Below are 25,153 nucleotides of genomic sequence, written 5' to 3'. Positions count from 1 at the left end.
CCTTTAGTCATAAGCTGAGGGGTCCCAAGGGCAAATATGTTTATTTACAAAATACACATATCCTCCCTCCCAGCATGTACTGCCAGGGGAGAGGCTGGGATCAGGGCCTCACACACCTGAGACCCCAGGGGCACGTGGAGGGGCGGGGCCAGGGCAGGCCCCACCCCCCATGCCATACTCAGTAGTGGGTGGGGGATGGAGGGCCAGTACCCCCTCTCCATGTCATGACCGCATGTCCAGTCTGTTCATGTACTCCTGCAAGGCCTTCAGACGTGCATCTATTTCAGCCATGTCAGCCACCTGGTGGTCCGAGCTGTACTCTGTGAGAGCAGGTGTGGGTGTGGGGGGGTCCCCAATATACCACTGCCCCCTACCATGCCAACAGGAGCTGGGGCTGGGAGAGGGGATGTGGAGTGCCAGGCTCACCTTTGATGGGGACCCAGCCCCCAGAATTGGCCAGATGTTTCTCACGGTGGCTGCATTCCACAGGGGTAGACTTCTGGTGATGGGGAAGGTAGGAAAGGGGGTCAGCCACCGTCTCTCTAGTCCTGTCCCCCCAAATCCCACTGGAAATCCTGAGCCTAAGGACCTTGGCTAAAAATAAAGCCTGACACCTACTGGGCATTCATTATATGCAAAATAACCTCCTGGCATGCTCACACAGCCCCGGAGGTGATGCCATTACCATCCCCGGTTAACGGATAAAAACTAAGGTACAGAGAGGCGAATGCCAGGCGCGGTAGCTCACACCTGTAATCCCAGCACTTTGGGAGCCTGAGGCAGGCGAATCACCTGAGGTCAGGAGTTCGAAACCAGCCTGACCAACATGGAGAAACCCCATCTCTACTAAAAATACAAAATTAGTTGCGTGTAGTAGTGTGCGCCTATAATCCCAGCTACTTGGGAAGGCTGAGGCAGGAAAATTGCTTGAACTCGGGAGGCGGAGGTTGTGGTGAGCTGAAATCCTGCCATCGCACTCCAGACTGTCTTTAAAAAAAAAAAAAAAACTGCCCGGAATCATACAACTGGTAGGAGGAGGACCCAGGTTTTAAGACCTGACGATCAAAAGCCAAAGCCCTAAAGAGCATCACGTGCCCCTCATTATTCCTCCTCCAATCCAAAGCTCTCTAAACATGCTGTTCCCAAGCCAGGTGTGGTGGCTTAGCCTGTAACTTCAGCGCTGTGGGAGGCTAAGGATGGCTGGAGGCCATGAGTTCCAGGCCAGCCTGGGCAACATAAAGAGCCAACACTACCCCCCTTACCCAGTCTCAACCCCACCTCCCCCCAAAAAATGTCTAGTAGCCAGCTACTCCAGAGGCCAAGGTGGGAGGGTCCCTTGAGCCCAGGAATTGAAGGCTGCTATGAGTGGCGACTGCCCCACTGCACCCCAGTCTGGAGGACAGAGCGAGACCCTCTCGAAACAAAAAAGCCCTGTTGCCAAAAGCATTCAGAGTCGCCTCTGCACTTGGTCCCCAGGAAGGAGTCACGGCAAATGTGGACAGCTGTGTTCCAGTGGTTTATGTTACCCCTTCTACTCACCGTATTGGGCCCACTCCAGGTCGTTGGGCTAGGAGGCTTGCCACGGCGGCGGGGACCCCTGCGAGAAAGGAGTAATCAAAGACCAGTTGTGGGGAGGCTCTGGAACTTCCCACGTCCCCCACCTTTGTGGTTTCAAGGCCCCCAGCCTCCATCACCCAATTTCCCTGCAAAAGACTGTTTCTAGTCTCCCCAGAAACCCTTTCGAGGTGGTCCTTTCCCCAAGTCCAAGTTTTACCCTCTGGAAAGCGACTCAGAGAAATCCTCCAAATCGCTGCAGGAGCTGGCTGAGGAGCAGCGGCTGCGCAAACTGTCCACTAGAGGGAGACGGAGGGCATGATTCTCGTGCCCTCGCCGGCCCCGCCCAGTGCCTCCCAGCCCCTCCCAACCCGTCGGCCCCGCCCAGTACCTCCCGGCCCCGCCCCTCCGGCCAGCCCCGCCCAGCCCGCCGGCCCCGAGTCCCAGCCTCTGAGCTCCAGGCCGGTTACCAGAGGAGCTGCGGTTTCGTGAGCGGTTAGGGGCGTCCCCTCGTCCAGTCACGGCAGCAGGGGGCCGGGTGTGGCGAGGCCAGGAGATGGACGGACGGTCCCCGCTTCCTCCACTGCCTAATCGGTTCCGCTGCTGCTGCTGCTGCCTGGGAAGCAAGAAAGGAGACGCCGGCCTGTGCACCCAACTCCTGCGGGCAAGGGAGTCGCTGCGCCCCTAAAGGTCACAGCCACGCCGACGACCGCCCGAGGTACGGGCCTAGGAGAGGAAAGCGAACGGAAACACAGACGAGGAGGTGGGGCAGACGAAGGCAGAGCGGGCGGGGTAGCCAGCGAGAAGCGAGCAGGTGGCAGAGGGTGCAGAGGGATAATGGTACAGAGATGAGCGCCCGGGAGCGGGCACGGGGCAGGGGCGGGAGCAGGAGAGGGAGGAAGGGGCACTGACTTCATCTTGATCTCTCTCTGCTTCCTTTCCTTGGCTTTCACAAAGGCCGTGGGGTCGAAGCGGAGCGCGCGACCACCTAGGACAGCGTGGGAGAGGAGGCGGGTGGGTGGGTCCCAGGACGGGCCTCGGCAGCGCTAGTGCATCCCCTCCCCACCGCAGGGCAGGGGCACAGACCTGTGGGCGAGGGCGAGGGGCGCGCGGGTCGGCCTCGACCCCGGCTCCCGCGGCTGCTCTCCCGGGATGAGGAGCGCGCGGCTCCGCGACCTCGCGACGTGGAGCGCTCCCGGGACGACAAGGCCCGGTCCTCCCGCGCCAAGGGCGGCTGCACCGGAGGAGTCCGCCTCCTGAGACCACAGGGGTAGCTGTCAGCTTCCCGCCAGCCCCGACAAACCCAATCGCGAGGCTCCTCCCGTACCGCACCCTCTCTGAACCCTCAGTCCCATCCCCATTGGCTCCTAGACGTGTATTCCTGGGCCCGATACCTTCCCCCAGGCCCCACTCAAACCCCTAAAACACCCGTCTGTCATTTCCCTACATCTTTTCAACACATCCTCTTCGCCAGACCCTTCTTCTTGGAGTCTCCCACAACTCCCCGAAAACCTTCCCAATTTTCCACCACCCACCCCATAAATGCCAGCAGACCTCACCCTGATCCCACCTGCTGCGCCGCACCCTTTTGCTCCAGGAGACCCTTGGGCCGGCCCCTTTCCTAGTCCCTCCTCCTGAACTCCAACCCCAAGCCTGCGCACGGGGTTCCCCTTCTAACCACCGCACCAGAAACACGTCTGGGCTCCGGGAGGTCCACTAAGCCCTGCCTCCCCTTAAGCCCCGCCCCATCCACCCTACCTGGCCCCACCCTGCCTCTTAAGTCCCACCCCCTCTCAGGCCCCCACCCATCCACCCAATCGCCCCTGGGCCTCGCCTCTCACCCCCTCTTGTACAAGGCCAGCTCGCTGGTCAGCGTCTTCAGCCGGGCGCGCAGGCTCCGCTCGGATGCCTTCGCCTCCTCGAGCTGCAGGGAGGGGAGGGGAGGGGGCGCAGAGGTCCAGACTGAGGTCGAGGTCCACGCCTCTCCGGCCGCCCCCGGGTCCCCGCCGCTCACCTCCTTGGCCAGGCGGCGGCAATCCTGGCCTCGGCGGCCGGCCACCCTATGCCCAAGGCCGCGCTCCTGCCGCAGCTCCAGCTCCAGCCCACGCACCAACCCACGCAGTGCCTCGGCCTCCTGGCGGGCCGCGCGCCCAGCCAGCGCTTCCTCGCGCGATCGGCCCAGCTGCACCTCCAGCTCCCGCTTCTCGGACGCCAGGCGCGACACCCTGGGGAAGACCGGGAGAGAGCGCTGGGGAGAGAGGCATGGCCCCATTACCACTACTCTATGAGGGTGGGATGCCCCATCATTTCACCTCCCCACGAAGAGGGAACGCGGCTCCATCACTCTCAACTGCCCCCATGGGGAGGGCAGGGTCCTATTATCTCCCCTCCGACGTATGAGGAGGGATATGGTCACATCACCCCCATCTATCCCACGAAGAGGACATGACCCCACCACGCACAGACACACACACACACATACACACACACACACACCCCTGGTGCAGGTGAAGGAGTGGGAACACAGCCACGTGAGTTCCAATTCTAAACAATTTCATCAATCTGTCCACACCCTGAAAGCCTAGCACTGCCTCCCTCCTCCTCCCACCTGGCCAGGCCACTCTCGCTGTCTCCCAGTCACGAAATCCTCTACAATACAAATTCGATCAGGTTACCACCATGCTCAAAACCCTTACTTGAGAAAATGTATGCACAAGGCTATTCGTTGCAATACAATCTGCAATAACCAAAGAGTGGAAATAACCAAAATGTACATCAAAAGAGAACTAGCTGAATTTCTAACACATCTACTCAACTGAGTACCACGAAACTATATCATCTCTATAACCCGTCACCAAGTGACTGCCACAACAGCACAGGGCAGACAGTATCTCCAGTATCTCCCTTTATGTAAAAGAAACAGGAACTATAAATTATATGTTTATATTTTCCAAAATTATATAATAGAATAAACCAACATCTGTGGTGGGGGGGAGAGGATTATTTATGGGGAAGGGGGAAATGAACAGAAATTGGACCTCTCTGGATGGACAAAGTGGCTTATGCCTATAATCTCAGCACTGTAGAGGCCAAGGCAGGTGGATCACTTGAAGCCAGGAGTTCAAGACCAACCTGGCCAACATGGCGAAACCCTGTCTCTACAAAAAGAAGCCTGGCATGATGGCACACGCCTTTAATCCCAGCTACTCAGGAGGCTGAGGCACGAGAATCACTTCAACCCGGAAGGTAGAGGGTCCAGTGTGCAGAGATTGTGCCACTGCACTCCAGCCTGGGTGACAGGGTGAGACTCTGTCTCTAAAAAAACAGTTAAGTGCAAAAAGATAAAACTAAACTATATTGTTTAGGGATGCATGGTTCAGCTGGCAAAACCATAAGCAAATGGAGTGAGTGATTAGGTGCATCTGGGAGCACGGTTGGGTAGGAGGGTCTCTCCTAGAAAAAGACATACAGAGGCTGTGGGGAAATGACCACTTTCAACTTTTCTTTTTTTTGGGGGGGCGGGGGGGCAAAGACAGAGTCTTGCTCTGTTGCCCAGGCTGGAGTGCAGTGGCGCAATCTCAGCTCACTGCAACCTCTGCCTCCCGGGTTCAAGTGATTCTCCTGCCTCAGCCTTTCGAGTAGCTGGGGCTATAGGCATGGGCCACCCTGCCCAGCTAAACTTTTGTATTTTTTGTAGAGAAAGGGTTTCACCACATTGGCCAGGCTGGTCTCAAACTCCTGACCTCAGGTGATCCACCACCTCAGCCTCCCACAGTGTTAAGATTACAGGTGTGACCACGACGGGCCTCCATTTCTTCACCTGCCTAGTTGTTACATGGAGTCCCAGCCTAACTCATGTTGGGTAGTGTGCCTGGTACATAGTTCGAACTCCATAAATGTTGGCTTTATGATCGTTTGTGAAACTGTACATTTATATTTTATGCCCTTTGGCGTGTATTATATTTCACAATAAGAAAGTTAATGGAAGTCGTGGGGCTCTTGCCCATCCTGGAGATTCAGGTGTACATGGTGTGTCTGGAGGAGTCAGGGCCTGCCCCGGAACTCCTCACTGCTCACGAAATTTTTTAAAAGAAAAATAGGGCTGGCACATGGCTCACACCTGTAATTCCAGCACTTTGAGAGGCCGAGATGGGTGGATTACTTGAGGTCAGGAGTTCGAGACCAGATTCAGACCATGATACGAAAATCGTGCCACCGCGCTCCAGCCTGGGCGACAGAGCAAGACTACATCTTAAAAAAATACAAAAATTAGTTGGGCATGATGGCACATGCCTGTAATCCCAGCTACTTGGGAGGCTGAGGCAGGAGAAACGCTGGAACCCAGGAGGCAGAGGTTGTGGTGAGCCGACATCAAGCCACTGCACTCCAGCCTGGGCAACAGAGTGAGACTCTGCCTCAGAAAAAGAAAAAGAAATGGTGTGTCTATAGGACAGCCAGGGTACTGGGAGTTTTCAAAGCTCCCAGGCAATTTGAGTGCAAATCCACAGTAGACCACTGCACTGAAAGGCTGAAGAGAACTTTATAAGAGGGAGCCAGCTCTCAACAGCTGAATTCATCAGTCTCAACACCACCTGACAATCGGAAGTACACACCACCACCGAAGGAGGTATCTTGCCAAAACCTACCCCACATCTAATTAAACAATATACAGGCTCAGCCACCGCTTCACTCGAAGTACAGGAGACAGAGGAGGACATTAAATGACACCATGGCAATAAAATCAGCAAAACCTGTTTTTCATTTTTCCATCTGAGGATGCTTGATAGGGGGAAAAAATCAGCCAAATCTAGACTGCAAAAGTCTGCAGGACAAATAACCTGATTTCTTCCACAAATAAAGAGCATGAAAAGTAGAGAGGGGGATATAAATTAAAAGAGGTTTAAGAAATACCTCAGCCAAGCTCAGTGGCTCATGCCTAATCCCAGCACTTTGGGAGGCTGAGGCAGGTAGGTGGCTTGCATTCAGGAGTTCAAGACGAGCCTGGGCAACATGGGCAAACCCTGTCTCTAAAAAGAACCCTAAAAAACTAAAATTAGCCAGGCATGATGGCAAGTGCCTGTAGTCCCAGCTACTCAGGAGGCTGACGTGGGAAAATCATTTGAATCCAGGAGATCGAGGATATAGCGAGCCCAGATTTGTACCACCACACTCCAGCCTGGGCGACAGAGCAAGACGAAAGGGGAGGGGGAAGGAAGGAAGGAAAGACCTCGACGAAGTGCAATGTGCAGCCGTCTTTAGATAAAAGATGAATTTTAAGAAGCCGCTTGCAGAAAAGACAACTGAGAGGTCATCAGACAAGTGTGAATGCACACACAATGGGTTTCAAGTGACATTATGGAATTTTTGTGGGTTTTCTGTGATTTTTTTTTTTTTGTTCGTTCATTTGTTTTGAGAAAGAGTCTTGCTCTGTTGCCCAGGCTGAAGTGCAGTGGTGATCTCGGCTCACTGCAACCTCCGCCTCCCGGGTTCAAGTGATTCTCCTGCCTCAGCCTCCTGAATACCTGGGGCTACAGGCGCGCACCACCATGCCTGGCTAATTTTTTTGTATTTTTAATAGAGACGGGGTTTCACCATGTTGGACAGGCTGGTCTTGGTCTCTTGACCTCATGATCCGCCTGCCTCAGCCTCCCAAAGTGCTGGGATTAGAGGCGTGAGCCACCGAGCCCGGCTGGAATTTTCGTTAACTTTGTTGGAGGTGATAGCAGCACTGATATCCTTCCATGTTAAAGATACACAGTGGGCTGGGTGTGGTGGCTCAAGCCTGTAATCCCAGCACTTTGGGAGGCCGAGGCGGGTGGATCACGAGGTCAAGAGATTGAGACCATTCTGGTCAACATGGTGAAACCCCGTCTCTACTAAAGATACAAAAAATTAGCTGGGCATGGTGGCACATGCCTGTAATCCCAGCTACTCAGGAGGCTGAGGCAGGAGTATTGCCTGAACCCAGGAGGCAGAGGTTGTGGTGAGCCGAGATCGCGCCATTGCACTCCAGCCTGGGTAACAAAAGCGAAACTCCGTCTCAAAAACAAACAAACAAAAAAGATACACAGTGAAGCTTTTACAGAGGAGCTACGAAGACCGGGATTTGCTTCAGGGCGGGGGTGGGGGGGGCAGCACATCAAACAAGATGGGCGAGTGGGTAGCTACTGAAGCCGGGGACACATACATGCACATTATACTACTGTTTACTTATGTGGTGCTTGGATTTTTTCCTAATAAATCCTTCTTAAAATCTGGGGGTCCCCACACTCTCCACCAAGGAGCTTTCCCTTCAGCCTCTGCCCATCTGACTCCTCTCCTTTCCTCCTACCTCCCTCTCCCACAAGGCTCCAGCCAGATGCAATTCTCACCTCCAAGAACAATCTCTCCTCCTGGCAGGAAAGACTCCATTCATCCAGGAAGCCTAGCTGCCCCTGACGTTCTCCGCTCTCCCAGCCCTCTGTACCTTTCCTTCCTAGCACCAACCCAGGCAGAGCTGGCATGCAGAGGAGAGTATGTTTCCCATCTGGATCCCACATTTCTGGGGGCAGAGCCTCCATCTATCTGGTTCACAGGACCCCAGGCTGCACAGCCAGGCGCCCTTGTTAACAAGCTGGGTGGCCCTGGGCAGTTTCACTTCACATCTCTGAGCCTCACGCCATTTTTCTCACCTGTTCCACTGTCCGCATCTATTTACAGTGCTTAGACCATCTCTGGCATAATAAACATTAACTAGTGTCAGGCGGTGTGCTTGGCACACAGTTCGAACTCCATAAATGTTGGCTGAATGAATGAATAAGTCTCGGAACCTTCCCAAACTTCCTAATTCCTGCCTGGGAAGAGGAAGGTAAGAAGCCATTGAGCAGCCCTGGGATCCCAAGGCTCCTGTGGTTGGTTCCTAAGCCTGGAAGGTGCCACCTTGTGGCCATCTTGGGAAACACATATCCATAAACACAAACCTAGAAACACACACACACTCTCTCTCTCTGATCGCACACACCCATAAACACAAACCTAGAAACACACACACACACACACACACACACATCACAAGGCTCCTGTGGTTGGTTCCTAAGGGTGGAGGGTGCCATCTTGTGGCCATCTTGGGAAACGCACACCCATAAACACAAACCTAGAAACACACACACAGAGTCTCTCTGATCACACAAACTCATAAATACCCAGAAACACGCACACACAGTCTCTCTGATCGCACACACCCATAAACACAAACCTAGAAACACACTCTCTCTGATAGCACACACCCATAAACACACACACACACACACACACACACAGAGCAAGGCTCCTGTTGGTTCCTAAGGGTGGAGGGCACCACCTTGTGGCCATCTTGGGAAACACACACCCATAAACACAAACCTAGACACACACACACACACACACACACACACACCCCCCACAAGGCTCCTGTGGTTGGTTCCTAAAGGTGGAAGGCGCCACCTTGTGGCCATCTTGGGAAACACACCCATAAACACAAACCTAGAAACACACACAGATACACACACACTCATAGCAAGGCTCCTGTGGTTGGTTCCTAACGGTGGAGGGCGCTACCTTGTGGCCATCTTGGGAAACACACACCCATAATCACAAACCTAGAAACACACACATTCTCTCTGATTACACACCCATAAACACAAACCTAGAAACACACACACACACACACACTTCCCCCCACCCCCGACTGGGCCCCCACCAGAGCAGATCCTGAGGATAAACTGAGAATGAAACCTATGCTACTGTTCATTCTGGCCTCCCAATTGCTGCCCTCCTTGGCCCAGCAGTACACAGGCGAGCTCCTCCAGGAAGACCGACGGGGTTCCCCAGCCCCATGAGCTCCCTAAGAACTGATTTTCCCATCAGCATTTATCACTCGGTCCTAGGCTTGCAGCCACCAACAGTGCAAAGAGCTGGGGAATCAACAGAGGTTCAACGGTGCTACCTGGATCTAAGATCCAGCCTGCCCATGTCACCCACTGTGTGACCTGAGGCACGTTCCCTGACTTCTCTGGGCCTCTGTAAAATGGAGATAATAGCAGTACCTCCCACAGGGTGGCTGTGAGGATAAAATGAATCCAATCATAGAGCACAGAGCAGCCCTGGCATACAGTTAAATGTTCAGTAACTGTATTATTATTGCTAATTATTAGTTACTGGTATTACTATTACTAAAAATATTATTAGTCCTCCCCAATGAGCCAGGCCTCTTCCCAGTAGAGCTCAAGCCCCAGACTCATCTCCCCAACAGAACCAAGCACATGGCAGGCATGAATATATGCATCAAAAGGCTTTGCTTCTTTCACGCCATTCATTCTCTTGTTCTCACCACATTCCCACCCAACACAAGGACTCTGCGCATGCCGTTCCCTCTGCCTACAACGCTCTTCCCCAGACCCTGTGCCTGACCCACCCCATACCCCAGTGGGGTCCTGTGACAGCTTCCCACAGCACAGGCTCCCTTTCTGCCTCACTCACCTCCGTCTGCAATGATATACTCAGGTGGTTATGTAATTAGCATCCATCTCCCCCAGGGCTGGGTACTACATGAGTGGCAGGGAGGGGATAGCACAAAAGAGGCACCCCATGAAGGTGGATTCACCCGCATACAGCTCGACCTCCCCACACCTCTGCACATGCAGCTCCCTTTACCAAGAACACCCCTCCCTCCCTTACCAGGCAGGGTCAGGTCCCCCACCCACTCTGAGCCTTTCACTGTCTACAAACACATCTGCCTCCCTCACTGGACTGAGAGTCCCAGGAAGGCAGTACCAGCATAGTCTTGGTCACTACTGTGTCCCCAGCACCACCTGGCACAAAGCAGGTGCAGAAGAGAGGCTCAGAGACCAGGCGTGGAAGCTCACTCCTGGAATCCCAGCACTTTGGGAAGCCAAGGTGGGCAGATCACTCGAGGTCAGGAGCTTGAGACCAGCCTGACTAACATGGCGAAACCCGATCTCTACTAAAATACAAAATTAGCCAGGCTTGGTGGTGAGCACCTGTAGTCCCAGCTATTTGGGAGGCTGAGGCAGGAGAATCGCTTGAACCCAGGAGGAGGAAGCTGCAGTGAGCAGAGATTGTATCACTGCACTCCAGCCTGGGTGAAAGAGTGAGACTCCGCCTGGAAAGAAAAGAAAAGAATAAATACATGCTGGGTGAGGGACACAGGGCTGAGCATGGGCCCCACGGTGCATGATGGGAGGGCACCCACCGCCCCAGCTGCCCCAGCTGCCCACCCATCCAAGACTCACTGCTCCCGCAGGTGCCAGATCTCAGTCTCCCGGGTGTCCCGAGTGTCCTGGCCGCCCAGACCTTGCAGGCGGCCCAGTTCCTCCTTCAGTGAGCGGATGATGCCCTGCAGAACCACGGGGTCTGGCTTGCCCTGGTACGGGAGGGGCAGCGGGTAGTGAATCCTGAGGAGGTAGGATTAGAACCGCGACATCTCAGAGGCCAAGAATGCACCCGAGGGTAAATACCAGAGTCTGAGAGTCACAGCATACGAAAACACACAATTCCAGAAATGGTACCGTCCTAGAGGCTTAAGTTCTGAGCACAGCCTCAAGGCCCCTCCCTGTCCCCAGACCCCTTGTTCCAGTCACCACCTCTGAAAGCCTCTTATATAGCAATGTGGGGACCACTGGGATTGTCAGCCCCGGTGTAGCCTGGGGTAACCTCCCTGTCGCATAGTGGTGATGAAGGGAATGCTGGCATCATGTTACCTGCAAGCACAATCCTAATTCACATGCCACAGTGGGAGATCCTGGTTGGCCTGGCCTGGGTCACCCCGGCTTGGCTGGGGAAAGGGAGGGCATCTTGATTAACTGCCCCATGAGATACTATTCACAGGGAATTGGTAACTTCCCAGTAGGAAATCCAGTGGCCACTAACACATGGGGCAGACACAGTCACCCAGCTACACAAGGGCCATTCCCAACTCCCTTGCTGCCTCCCCCATAAAGGCTAGAAAGCCAGCTCTTCATTTTCCCAGCATCCCTTGCACGTGACCTCTTCTGGCCAAATATTACAGGAAATCTGTTGGGAGTCTTCTGGGAACGCTCCTTTTTTTTTTTGAAATGGAAAAAAAAAATTCTGTCACCCAGGCTGGAGTGCAACCTCAGCTCATTGCAACCTCCGCCTCCCAGGTTCAAGAGATTCTCCTGCCTCAGCCTCCTGAGTAGCTGGGATTACAGGCGTCTGCCACCATGCCAGGCTAATTTCTGTATTTTTAGTAGAGACGGATGGGTTTTCACCATGTTGGTCAGGCTGGTCTTGAACTCTTGACCTCATGATCTGCCCGCCTCAGCCTCCCAGAGTGCTGGGATTACAGGTATGGAACTCTTTTATCTTCATGATAAAACCAGCAGATGCAATTAGCAAACTCAGCCCTGTCCCTCTTCTTCCTGCCTTGATAAAGATGCTATATCTAGGGGATCCAGCAGCTATTTTGTGACCATGAAGAGATAACGATGAAGTCAAAAAGCCAAGACAGGCACAGTGGCTCATGCTTGTAATCCCAGTACTTTAAGAGGCTGAGGCGGGAGGATCACTTGGGGCTAGGAGTTCGAGACCAGCCTGGGCAACAAGACAAAACCCTGTCTCTTCTAAAAATACAAACATTAGTTAGATGTGGTTGTGGGCACCTGTAATCCCAGCTACTCTGGAGGCTGAGTCAGGAGAATCTCTCGAACCTGGGAGGCAGAGGCTACAGTGAGCCGAAATTGCACCACTGCACTCCAGCCTGGGTGACAGCGAGACTCTGTCTCAAAAAAAAAAGTGAACACACTGCCGATCGCAAATGAGGAAAAACAACAAAAAAGAAAGAGCTTGAGTCCCTGGTGGGACTGCTGCACAGGGGCAGCCACCTACCTAGACGTCTTGTTATGTGACGTGTTGCTTGTTTGATGTGTTGTGTGTTTAGGGCACTGGTGATGCTTATTCTGCCGCTTGTAGCCAAACACAATACTAAATGACACAGACCCCACCGGGGAAGATTCCAAAGGCAAGGCTTAACCAGTGTCACCTTGCCCTGGGTGCCAGGGGTTCCGCAGGTCTCCCCACATCCTGTCCCACCCTGCCCACCAGCCTGGCCCTGGAGCCCGCTCCTCCTCCCCACCTGTCAAACTCCACTGAGTAGATGAGGATCAGGTAGCGCTTGGAGTTGAGCTGGGCCGATCTGGGGGCCAGAGGGCCCGGACGGCCCCCCATCTTGCGGTTCCGCAGGGACTCCAGGTCTGTGTAGGTCAGCAGGTCCAGAGTGACTGACTCACTGCTCTGTCAGGAGAGGAGAGGAAGAGCTGCACAGCGCCCGCCACCGCCACACTAAGGGCAGCTAGCACACACCTGGACAGCAGCCCTTCCTGTTCTCCAGGTGGGCTAGGCTTTCCTACACAAAGCTGGCGATCAACATGACCCTGTCCCAGGGACTGACACAAGGACTTCCTCGAAGGGAGAACCCGGAAAGAACCTAAATGCTCAATCACAGACAACAGCTTAGACCTGTGACTCTCCACGTGCTGTCTGCAGATCCCTGGGGGGTCCACGAGACCCTTTCGGGGCTCTCCATTGAGGTCAAAGCTTTCTATTTTTTTTTTGAGATGGAGTCTCACTGTCCCCCAGGCTGGAGTGCAGGGGTGCAATATTGGCTCACTGCAACCTCCGCCTTCCAGGTTCAAGTGATTCTCCTGCCTCAGCCTCCTGAGTAGCTAGGACTACAGGGGCCCACCACCACACCCAGCTAGCTTTTGTATTTTTAGTAGAGACAGGGTTTGACCATGTTGGCCAGGCTGGTCTCGAACTCCTGAACTCGTGATCCGCCTGCCTCAGCCTCCCAAAGTATTGGGATTATAGGCAATGAGCCATCGAACGGGGCCCAAAGCTACTTTCACAATAATACAAAGACATCGTTTGTCTTTTTCACTGTGTTGACATGTGTGTGAGTGCTACAAAAGCAATGGTGGGAAAAACTGCTGGTGCCTTAGCAGAAATCAAGCCCTGGTACCAAATGGTACTGGAGGTTGCTGTATCTCTCCCGTCTCAGTCGGGGGCTGGGGAAGAGAAATAAACAAACAGTAAGCAAATCAACAATAAAACACAGGAAATGAAACGTCAGAATGTTCTTGATGAAGCAGTAAAAGTTATTAATTACATTGAATCCTGCCCCGAGAGGACACAGCTCTTTATTACACTGTGCTGGAAAATCGCGAGTGCACAGAAAGGGCTTCTGTACACGCCAGAGTGTGACGACGGTCCCAGGAAAAAGCGCTTGTGCAACTGACTTGTGAGCTAAATTAGCCGCTTTTCACGGAACACTATTTTTACTTGGGGAAAAAAAAACGACTGACAGACAAAACTATGGTTATTTAGACTCGGGCTATCTGGCAGACATTTTCTCAAAAATGAACAAAGTGAGCCTGTCACTTCAAGAAAAACAGCTGACGGGATGTCTTGCCAATAATCGAATTCAAGCTTTGTACTTAAAATTAGAATTTTGGAAAACTTCTGTCTTCCACTGGGTGTTTGATAGCTTCTCGGCATTCAAAGACTTTCCTAGGGAGACGGGTGAGGATATTAACAAATCTGACTTCAGGATATCAAGTAAGGAAATGTGTCAACATTTGACAAATCTGCACAACTTGGTGAACCAGTATTGACCAATGCATGAGGTTACAAAATCATCCACAGGCAAAAAAAAGAACCATGTGGCCGGGCGCAGTGGCTCATGCCTATAATCCCAGCATTTTGGGAGGCTGAGGCGGGCAGATCACCTGAGGTCAAGAGTTCGAGACCAGCCTGACCAACATGGAGAAACCCCGTCTCTACTAAAAATACAAAATTAGTCAGGCATGGTGGTGCATGTCTGTAATCCCAGCTGCTCGGGAGGCTGAGGCAGGAGAATCGCTTGAACCTGGGAGACGGAGGTTGCAGTGAGCCAAGATTGTGCCATTGTACTCCAGCCTGGGCAACAACAACCAAATTTCATCAACAACAACAAAAAAAAAAAACCCACGCAAAATGCAGAATAAGTCAGTGGAATTTAATGTAACAAAAAGTTCACTGATGAGGTTTCTGAATCCACACTGCAACTAACCTTTAAGAAATGTGAGGTGGCGCATGCCTGTAATCCCAGCACTTTGGGAGGCCGAGGCTGGGGGATCACTCAAGACCAGCCTAGCCAAGATGGCAAAACCCTGTTTCTGCTAAAAATACAAAATTAGCTGGGCCTGATGGTGCGTGCCTGTAATTCCAGCTACTCGGGAGGCTGAGGCAGGAGAATCGCTTGAACCCAGGAGGCAGAGGTTGCAGTGAGCCAATATCACACCACTGCACTCCATCCAGCATGGGCAACAGAGATGGTGTCTCAAAAAAATCAATGCAAAAATTAGCCGGGCATGGCAGGCACACCTCTAGTCCCAGTTACTTGGGAGGCTGAGGCATGGGAATCACCTGAACCCAGGAGGTAGAGATGCAGTGAGCTAAGACTGGGCCACTGAGCCTGAGTAACAGAGCAAAACTCTGTCTGAAAAAAAAAAGATATCTAAATACCACCCATCCCTATCACTTTAAGTTCTAACCTGCTTTCCTCTCCCCAGTTATTACTTTTAGGCTGAGCATGGTGGCTCATGCCTGAAATCGCAACACTTTGGGAGGTCAAACTGGGTGAATCACTTAGACCAGTTGTTCGAGACCAGCCTCACCAACAGGATGAAACCAGTCTCTACTAAAAATGCAAAAATTAGATGGGTGTGGTGGCACATGGCTGCAGTCCCAGCTACTCAGGAGGCTGAGGCAGGACAATCGCTTGAACCCAGGAGGCGGATGTTGCCGTAAGCAGAGATTGCACCATTGCACTCCAGCTTGGGAGACAGAGTGCGACTCCATCTTAAAACAAACAAACAAACAAACAAAAAAACTTTTGGCTAAGCGCGGTAGCTCACACCTGGAATCCCAGCACTTTGGAGCCTGAGGCGGATCACAAGGTCAGGAGTTCGAGACCAGGCTAACCAACATGGTGAAACCTTGTCTCTACTAAAAATACAAAAATTAGCCAGGCATGGTGGTGTGTGACTATAATCCCAGCTACTCAGGAGGCTGAGGCAGGAGAATCACTTGAACCCGGGAAGTAGAGGTTACAATGAACTGAGATCATGCCTCTGCACTCCAGCCTAGATGACAGAGCAAGACTCCAACTCAAAAAAAAACAAAAAACAAAAAAAACTACTTTAAAGTACCTGACTTTATATATTTTTCACTTGTCTGTCTCTCCCACTAACATGTCAGCCTCATGAGGACAGGGATTTGTCTGTTGTTCACTGCCATATCCCCAGTGTCCCCAACAATGGCTGGCACACTGATAATGCTCAGTAAATGAAATGAATGAATGGCTATATTCACTGACATTACTACATTTTTATGAAATACTGTTGAATCCTTTAAAGGCAGGTTGCAGGCTGGGCACGGTGGCTCATACTTGTAATCCCAGCACTTTGGGAGGCCAAGGTGGGCAGATCACCGGAGGTCAGGAGTTCCACACCTGCCTGGTCAACATGGCGAAACCCCATCTCTACTAAAATTACAAAAAAATTAGCCGGGGGTGATGGCGTGTGCCTGTAATCCCAGCTACTCAGGAGGCTGAGGCAGGAGAATCGCTTGAACTTAGGAGGCGGAGGTCGAAGTAAGCCGAGATCGCGCCACTGCACTCCAGCCCGGACAACAAGAGCGAAACTCCAATACAAAAAACAAATCATCAAAAGTAGGTTGCAGAATACCTTGGATAATATATAAACTGTATATAACTACAGGTCTGCAAATGCACACACACACATATTCAGAAACAAATAGACACGGAGAAACAGCTGGAGCGATTTTCACCATAATAGTAACAGAAGCCAGTATTAGGGGTGGAGTGATAACTTTCGTCTTTATATTTCTCTGTGACCTGAATTTTCTACATAACTATCACTAAATTCAAAATGAACCATTTACACTTGGCAAAAGAAGAAAATGATCTCCCTGTTCCTGCAATGAAAGAGAAGGTAGAGAGAGGGTCTTACATACATCAGATGGGCATTGACCCCCCCAGGAATCTGGAAGACAGAACGCCCTCCCACCCCCACCCACCAGCCCAGGCCCTACCTGAGTGAGGGCTGACTCCAGCATATGACAGAAGATGTTGAACTGTTTGAAGTTCCCTGTCTTGTGAGTCAAATCTTCAATGACTGGGGGGGAGAAAAGTCCCTCCTGAGGTCTGACCGCTTGCCCAGCCCCTGGGCAATGCATCTAAGCTCTTCAACTCTCCCCGACTCCAGTGCCTCTGGCTCAAGCAATGAGACCTACAGCCCTCGAGACACCGGAGAGCTTCCGGTGACACAGAAGAGACAGGTGGGCAGGATTCAGGGTGGCCTCATCTGGGAGAAGCTGATCCCAGGAGAGGAGAGATGAGCCTACCCCAGGCAGGCACACTCACAGCCGGCATCGAACTCGCCCCGCCACTGGTCCGCCGTCATCCGGTCCTCCACCTCCAGCTCCAGCACCTGCCCGGAAACCACCACCCGCACAGCATGCTCCACACCCCGGAAGACGTAGTCCACCTGCAGGCCGGCCGGCTGGTCCATGGCCAACGTTGCTGGAGAAGGGGATGAGACAGAAACCCAGAGGAGCTGAGAGCCCAGGCTCATAAGCTGGAAGGCCAGGCCCCATATCCTGGCTCCATCATTTAACAGCTATGGCATCGGGGAAAGCGACTTCACCTCTCTGTGCCTCAGTTTCCTCATCTGGAAAATGGATATAACAATGGCACCAACCTTGTGGACTTGCGAGGATTACACTGGGCAATATGCATAAAAGCACTTGGTACTGTGACCTGCAGGCTGCTGTGTCCAACATACGCTGGGTACTAGGAATGCATGATTGCCGGGCCGTGCACAGTGGCTCACACCTGTTATCCCAACACTTTGGGAGGCTGAGGCAGGAGGATCACTTGAGCTTAGGAGTTCAAGGTCAGCCTGGGCAACGTGGTAAAACCTTATCTCTACTAAAAATACAAAAAAATTGCCAGGTGTGGTGATGCGCACCTGTAGTTCCAGCCACTTGGGAGGCTGGAGGCGGAAGCTGTAGTAAGCTGTGATCTTGCCACTGCACTGCAGCCTGGGTGACAAAGTGAGACTCTGACTCAATTTAAAAAAGAAACAAACGAAATACATGATTGCCAACAAAAGAATCATGATTAATATTAACTTATTAAGTCTTCTATTCATTATATATTTATTATGCATTCATCCATCATTCAGCAAACATTTGTGCAGAAAAGTCAAGCTGGAAAGAGGGAAAGGAGGTGTTGGAGTAAGATGAGCCAAGCTTTTAAAAGGGGGTCAGAGTAGGCCAGGTATGGTGTCTTGTGCCTGTAATCCCAGCACTTTGGGAGGGAAGGTGGGTTGATCATGAGGTCAGGAGTTTCAGACCAGCCTGGCCAACATGGTGATGAAACCCTGTCTCTACTAAAAATACAAAAAAAAAATTAGCCAAGTGTGGTGGCCCATCACTGTAATCCCAGCTACTCCGGAGGCTGAGGCAGGAGAATCACTGGAAGCCAGGAGGCAGAGGTTGCAGTGAGCTGAGATCGCACCATTGCACTACAGCCTGGCGACAAAGAGAGACTCTGTCTCAAAAAATAAAATAAAATAAAGTCTAATACCAGAAAATATAATATTATGAGACAAAAAAAGATGAGCCCTGAAACTCCAGGTAAGGAATTTTTAACCTTTTGAGAGTCCTTGAGCCTTTGAGAATCTAATGAAATCTCTGAGCCTTCAGCAGATAAATGAATGAATCCCCAACCTTTTGCAAGTTCATTTCAGGGGCTCCCAAATTACCACCCTCCGGCCCATCCACAGATCTCTTTTCTCAGAGGCCCAAGGGCAATGACCTGGGCCCTAGACACCTTGACAGACATCTCTCTCTACATCACAGCTCTTAACTTTATTTGGGAGCAGGGTGCTTTGGAAGGGCTGATGAAATTAGGCACCCCCTTCCCCTGGAAAATTCACACTCTGACAATGTGCTTTCATTCTCTGGTGGTTCTGAAGTCCAGGTTAATAATCCCAATCTCGGCCGGGTGCAGTGGCTCACGCCTATAATCCCAGCACTTTGGGAGGTAGAGGCGGGAGTTCGAGGCCAGCCTGGCCAACATGGTGAAACCCCGTCTCTACTAAAAATATAAAAATTAGCCGGACGTGGTGGCGGGCGCCTGTAATTCCAGCTATTCGGGAGGCTGAGGCGAGAGAATAGCCTGAACCTTGAGAGGCGGAGGTTGCAGTGAGCCGAGATGGTGCCACTGCACTCCAGCCTGGACAACAAGAGAAAGACTCTGCCTCAGAAAAAAATAAATAAAAAATAATAATCTCGATCTCACTGCAAATAAATGGCCGCATGTTTCAACATATCCCGCATCCCCAGACCCCAGCACAGTGCGCGGCAGCGCTAGCCCCGCCCCACTGGGTGTCCTAAACCCCGCCCATCAACCCCACCCCTCTGGCTCCCAGAACCAATCAGCGGCAGCGCCGTCCCGGTTACCAAGGCGTAGGAGGCACTCACGGAACTGAACACCTGAGGAGCCACGCAGCATCACAGCCCCCACTCGCGGTCCCCAGCTCCTGGGAGACCACACAGAGGAAGGGGGCTCGCCACACCACATCCCTGCTGCCAACTCCCCCTTCCCCACCGCCCTGCAGAAACCCCCCATACCCACCCCACGAATAGCAGCCCCTTTGGGCGTCCCAGTACCTGGTGCTTAGCCCCCACCCCGCCCTTATCCCAGACACTAAGCCCCCAATACTCTGCCTCAACTCAATTCCCCTTGCACACTCATACCTTTCTCACCTCCACAAACTTCGCCCGCTGCCGTCCCCCACCCCCTCCTCTAGGCATGTCCTAAGCGCTCAGTAACTGCTGATGGAATAAATCCCACGCCCGTGCCAGCTCCACACGGCCTCCCAGACCCCAGCTGCCCGTCACTTGTCCTCCAGACGACCACGGGATTCTAGGTTCCTCTTCCTCTCCTCTCTACAGAACCTCCCACTCCATATATGCCAGCCCAACCCTCGTGCTACATTCCCCAGAAACCAGCCCCCTCTCTACCCTCCAAAGCCCCTTCATACCATCCCGCTCTCCCAGATTTGGGAGCTGGGAGGCAGCCGCACTTTCCTCCCTACAGCACCCACACACGCTCTCCTAGGGCTCCCGCATATTCAACTTCAATGAACCCCATTATTTCACCTGCATTCTGCCCGCATAGATGCTCAGGTTCTGCTCCGCACACCCACTTTCGGCCTGTATTCCATCAACCCCCATTTCACCTGGATTCTGTTCCCTCCCAAATTGCTTGTAAACCCCCACCCCCACTCCACCCGCACACACATCTTCCACCTCTCTTCCCTTCGGAGAGCCCTCTCTGAGCAACCCCTCCTCCCCACTTACCCCATCACCACCACCACTTTTAGGATTCCCCAGACCCTGAGCCCCATCTCCCCTCCCGCCGCTGACCCTGTCCCTCTACCTGCATCCTCCATCCTTGCTTCGTGAACAGTGGCTCATCCTGATGGCCGATTTCACTCCAGTCCCGAGCCTCTCCCAGCTCTTCTCAGCCTCTGCCTCCTTCCTGACCTCACGCAGCCCAGTGGTGCCTTCGAGGCCCCGCCCTCACCAACCAGTGACGTCACCACCCCATCCCTGTGAGCGCCGAGCGGCTGTCCCAAGGCCTCATCCTGGCCCACACACCTGACCCAGTTCTCGGGCCTCATGACGTCATGGCGCCGGCACACTCACATTCAGTGTGTCAGCCCCCAGCTCTCTCCCTCTCATCATTCACTAGGATGACCCCTTTCCTTTCCGGGGTTACATCACCGCCCCTGGCTCCACCCTCCAAATGGCTCTCCCCACAGATTTCACAGCTCTCACCCAGGGCCAGAGCTGAAAACTCTCCACGCAGGGCTTCCCAAAGACAAATCTCCATCACTACCTCCCATACCAGACATGGGCAAATCACTACCCTTGGCAGCCCAATCGGATGGCTCTTTCCCTACACTCTGTAGCTCCCACCACCAACAACACATATTCCAGTGCAGCCATCCCCTAGCTGGGTTCTCCCCTGCAGCAGACCTCAGCCTCACATTCACACTCATTGCCTGACCTGGATGATCCCCTTCCCGACCCCATTCTGACCTCACCTCCCTACCAAGTGAGGAATTGAGACTGGACAGAACTCCCCTTCACTGCCCCAGAATACAGACCAAAGCCTTCCACATTGTCCCCATGGAATGCAGAGACACAAAAGCCCTCTGGGGAACCAAGCAATGCAATCTATAGGGCACAATGCAGTACCCCAGTTCCCCCTGGGGGATCCAGACTCCCTCTCCCACTGTCTCTTAAAGATGTTTTGCTGGCCAGGTATGGTGGCTCATGCCTGTAATCCCAGCACTTTGGGAGGCCAAGGAGGGTGGATCACCTGAGGTCGGGAGTTTGAGACCAGCCTGATCAACATGGAGAAACTGTCTCTACCAAAAATACAAAACTTAGCGGGGCATGGTGGCAGGAGCCTATAATCCCAGCTAGCCAGGAGGCTGAGGCAGGAGAATCACTTGAACCTGGGAGATGGAGGTCACAGTGAGCCAAGATTGTGTCACTGCCCTCCAGCCTGGGCAATAAATTCTGTCTCAAAAACAAAACACACACACACACACACAATAAAACAAAGACATTTTGCCTTAGATAAAGACCATGCACATTTACCAATCCAATGAATGACTCACCCCAAATTCTGCTCTCTGGTGGGCACTATAACCAGCCCCATTATGCAGAGGATGAAACTGAGGCTTGTCTAGCATCCCATGATGAAGGACAGAAGCATTTGCCCTCCTTCCCATCACCGAGCTGCCCTTCCCTGACCACCTGTTTCCTCCCAGAACTAACCCAAATGTGGCCTCACAGCTTCAGCATGGCACGTGCTGCAGGCTAGGGACTTCTGGGTTCAGATCTCAGCTGCACTTATCTTTGGTGTGGCCTTAGGCAAGACACTTGCCCTCTCTGGGCCTTCCCCCATCAGTAGAGTGGGATAAGAGCCCCTACCTTATAGGTTTGTTAGGGAATTAAATTATTTAATGTATATAAGGTGCTTCAAACAGTGTCTGGTACCCCTCTTACCATCTCTGTGATTCGTTATTTGACAAACCATGAGCCCATGAGGGCAGAGCCATTTTAATCAATCTTGTATCTTCAGGGACTGCTTGTGAATTTCATGGGAGATGCCAGGAAATGGGGTTCTAGGCACTGGGGATACAGCCAAGGTTTTCTCCCCTTAGCTCATTAAGTCTCAGCTCTGATGCCCTTTCCTGCAGGAAGCCCTCCCTGACTCCCAGGCTGGGTCAGGAGCTGTCTGAATCACCACAACACTGCCCAGCAGAGCATCAGCCACAGGGAAGGAGCTGGATGAGAAGAGAGTGGTTTCCTTCCAGCCCAAAGTCTGAACCAGCCTAGCCATGTTTCCCACAGTGATGGCCAAAGAACGTAATACTTACAAACAGGTGCTTATGAAAATGCAGCTTCCTAGGTCACGTCCCAAACATACACAAGCAGAAACCCTGGGGTGGGCCCCGGAATCTGCATTTCCTCCAGGTTCCTTCAGACACTTAAGGGTCCTTCTACCCTTGGGCACCACAATCTGTCCAGTGTATTCCCCGACCTCTAACCCCACCACCCGACACAAGACCCTCCCAGCTTAGCAACCCCGCCCCACACCACAGGAAGACCCCAAAGGGTGGTGAGGACGGTATAGGAGAAACAACACTTTGTACACACCATGTGCTCTTCTAGGTGCTGGGTTCTATATTCACATAGAGCCAAACACTCTAGTGGGGAGGTCCAAGAAGCCCAGAGGATATAAACCAACAATAATCCAAGCGAAAGCCAGGCGCAGTGGCTCATGCCTGTAATCCCAGCACTTTGGGAGGCCGAGGTGAGCAGATCACTTGAGGTCAGGAGTTTGAAACCAGCCTGGCCAAGATGGTGAAACCCCATCTCTATTAAAATTACAAAAATTCAAGGCATGGTGGCACACATCTGTAGTTCCAGCTACTTGGGAGGTTGAGACAGGGGAATCACTTGAACCCGGGAGGCACAAGATGTAGTGAGCTGAGATGGTGCCACTGCACTCCAGCCTGGGCAACAGTGCAAGATTCCATCTCAAAAAATAATAATACTACAAATAATAATATTGGCCGGCCGTGGTGGTTCACATCTGTAATCTCAACACTTTGGAAGGCCAAGGCAGCCTGATCAGCTGACGTCAGGAGTTTGAGACCAGCCTGACCAACATGGAGAAACCCCGTCTCTACTAAAAATACAAAATTACCCAAGTGTGGCGGCACATGCCTAGAATCCCGGCTACTCAGGAGGCTGAGGCAGAAGAAATACATGAACCTGGGAGGCGGAGGTTGCAGTAAGCCAAGATCATGACATTGCACTTTAGCCTGGGCAACAAGAGCAAAACTCCGTCTCAAAAAAAACAATAAGAATAATAATCTGTATAAGGTATTGGTGTTATGAAGAAAAAGCCAGGTGAGAGCCACATGAGAGGAGCCCTTTTACCCTGAGTAGTCAGCAAGTGCCCAGCTGTGGAGTTGACATCTGAACAGAGACCTGAAAGAGGTGCGGAGAAGCCACGCAGACATCTAAGGAGACCTGATCCTGGAGGAGTGGACAGCGAGTACAAAGGCCCTGTGGTGACAATGTGTTCACCATGTTCAAAGAACAGAGAGGAGGCCAGGGTAGCTGCAGCAGAGTAAGCAAGGGAACTGAGAGAAGTGACGGGAGTTGAAGGGAGGGAGGGGGAGGAAGGGAGGGAACTCAATAAGCTGGGGGTCCTTGCGGATATGGTGAAGACTTTTGCCGAGTAAGGTGGGAGCCAGAAGACGGTGTGAACAGAGGAGCAACCTGATCCGATTTCTGTTCTACTAGGATCCCCCTGACAGCGAGAGGCAGGGAGCCCACACAGAAGGCCACTGCTACACACCAGGTAAGAGCCAAGAGACAACTTGGGACAGAGTGGTAGCAAAGGAGCTGGTGAGATGTGGTTGGATTCCAGATGTGGGTTTTTTTGTTTTGTTTGTTGAGACAGAGTTTTGCTCTTGTTGCCAAGGCTGGAGTACAATGGTGCAATCTTGGCTCACTGCAACCTCTGTCTCTCGGGTTCAAGCGATTCTCCTGCCTCAACCTCCCCAGTAGCTGGGATTACAGGCATGCGCCACCATGCCCAGCTAATTTTGTATTTTTTAGTAGAGACAGGGTTTCTCCATGTTGGTCAGACTGGTTTCAAACTCCCGACCTCAGATGATCCACCCGCCTCAGCCTCCCCAAGTGCTGGGATAACAGGTGTGAGCCACTGCACCGGGCCTCTGGATGTATTTTGAAGGTAGAGTTAATGCGATCTGCTGATGGCTAGACCGTGTATAAGTCAAACAAAAGGGTGAAGGACACTCCAGGCTTCTTGATCTTAGTACCTGGAAGGATGAATGTGCCATCAACTGGGTTTGGAGGCTGAAAGGAGAGAACAGCAAGTTTGGTTTGGAACAAGTTTATGTCTGAATGTCAGATGAACTTCCAAATAGAGAAAAGTCGGCCACGGTATGACTCTAGAGTTCAGGGCAGAGATCCAGGCTGGAAACCACACCTGGGAGTTCTCATTAGAGAAACAGGGTGAAGCAAGCCAATGGTATAGACAGAGATGAGATCATTCTACCAGTGATGAAGCTGAGGCACAGAAAAGGTTAAACAACTCGCCCAAAGCCACAGTAACGCTCAGTGGCAGAGCCGGGATTCAAATTCAGGATTCAACCCGACGCCAGAGTCCACACTCTTAAATATCGGTAGGGTAAGTTTAAGAGTTAATTCACCTAAAACACTTGGCAGGTGCACAGCACCTAGTAAACGCCACAGGAATAGTAGGGCTTAACATCTCTTTGAAGTGCATCCCCATCCCTGGAGGTCTCCCTCCCTCCCTCAATATTGCTTCTTCCCACGACTTTCACCCAAATCAAAGCTTGTAAATTACAGTGCGCTATACTGATCCTCTGTCTTAAAACCTACTAAATCGCCACGCTGCATTCCAAGGGCATCTCTATATTTTACCATCTGCTGCCTCCTGCTTTACGACTTCCCCCACTGAAGACCCTCCTGCGAAATACAGATCACCCCCAACTCACATGCTGGGCTCAGCCTCAGAACCCCTCAGTCAAGCGCCTACCCTTGTTAAAGGGCACCTTCCCTCCCGATTCCCACAAGGCCGGGTCAGCTGCCCAACGCAGCCCACTCTCCTCCAACAGAACCCCCCACTTCTCTCCGGCTAGGACCTCCGCTGCGAGCCGCGCACCCGCCACTCCAGCCACCGCTCACCTTCTCCACGGGCACCCCTCCTCGCGAGCGGTTCAACTGCCGAAGCTCCAGCCCCGCCCCAGGATCTGGCGTTCTTGCTTCTGATTGGTCATGACTTACCCGCAGCCAAGTTTCCATTAGCCAAAAGAGACGCCGGTCACTC

General features: G+C 52.5%; 1 protein-coding gene across 18 annotated transcripts; it reads right to left on the bottom strand.

The window, feature by feature from the left end:
• Positions 1–22: 22 nt before the first annotated feature.
• Positions 23–25,049, bottom strand: CCDC61 (coiled-coil domain containing 61). Of its 18 annotated transcripts, none has more exons than XR_013530990.1 (16): positions 25,012–25,049; positions 17,643–17,715; positions 17,036–17,194; positions 16,705–16,787; positions 12,686–12,843; positions 10,824–10,985; positions 10,572–10,693; positions 3,569–3,779; positions 3,396–3,516; positions 2,641–2,810; positions 2,467–2,542; positions 2,025–2,170; positions 1,775–1,853; positions 1,540–1,597; positions 427–499; positions 23–320 (listed from the first exon to the last, which is right to left on the bottom strand). XR_013530990.1 is itself a non-coding variant. In XM_078360180.1 (16 exons), the coding sequence occupies exons 4-16, from the start codon at positions 17,181–17,183 to the stop codon at positions 223–225; spliced, it is 1,545 nt and encodes a 514-aa protein (XP_078216306.1). In that variant the 5' UTR covers positions 17,184–17,194; positions 17,643–17,715; positions 19,141–19,220; positions 20,123–20,215; the 3' UTR covers positions 23–222. The 18 variants fall into 18 exon arrangements, 15 of the variants coding, with proteins under 15 accessions (XP_078216306.1, XP_078216305.1, XP_078216307.1 ...); XM_078360180.1 differs by lacking the exons at positions 10,572–10,693; positions 25,012–25,049 and adding exons at positions 19,141–19,220; positions 20,123–20,215 and having other exon boundaries at positions 3,396–3,478; XM_078360179.1 differs by lacking the exons at positions 10,572–10,693; positions 25,012–25,049 and adding exons at positions 19,162–19,220; positions 20,123–20,215 and having other exon boundaries at positions 3,396–3,478.
• Between the last annotated feature and the right edge of the window lie 104 nt (positions 25,050–25,153).

The sequence above is a fragment of the Callithrix jacchus genome, chromosome 22 (genome assembly GCF_049354715.1).
Source record: "Callithrix jacchus isolate 240 chromosome 22, calJac240_pri, whole genome shotgun sequence".
Taxonomy (NCBI): Eukaryota; Metazoa; Chordata; class Mammalia; order Primates; family Cebidae; genus Callithrix; species Callithrix jacchus.
Note: the sequence above shows the minus strand (reverse complement) of the source record. Positions and strands in the feature narration are given on the sequence as shown.

What these genes read in the sequence shown, in the direction of transcription:
- CCDC61 (XM_078360172.1), bottom strand. Translation starts at nt 20,160, where the DNA reads ATGAGCCACTGTTCACGAAGCAAGGATGGAGGATGCAG. An exon ending in ATCTGGCACCTGCGGGAGCA is followed by an intron (nt 3,780 to 10,823) that starts GTGAGTCTTGGA and finishes GGTCTTCCCCAG; the next exon opens with GGTGTCGCGCCTGGCGTCCG. An exon ending in TCTGAGTCGCTTTCCAGAGG is followed by an intron (nt 1,598 to 1,774) that starts GTAAAACTTGGA and finishes CCTTTCTCGCAG; the next exon opens with GGGTCCCCGCCGCCGTGGCA.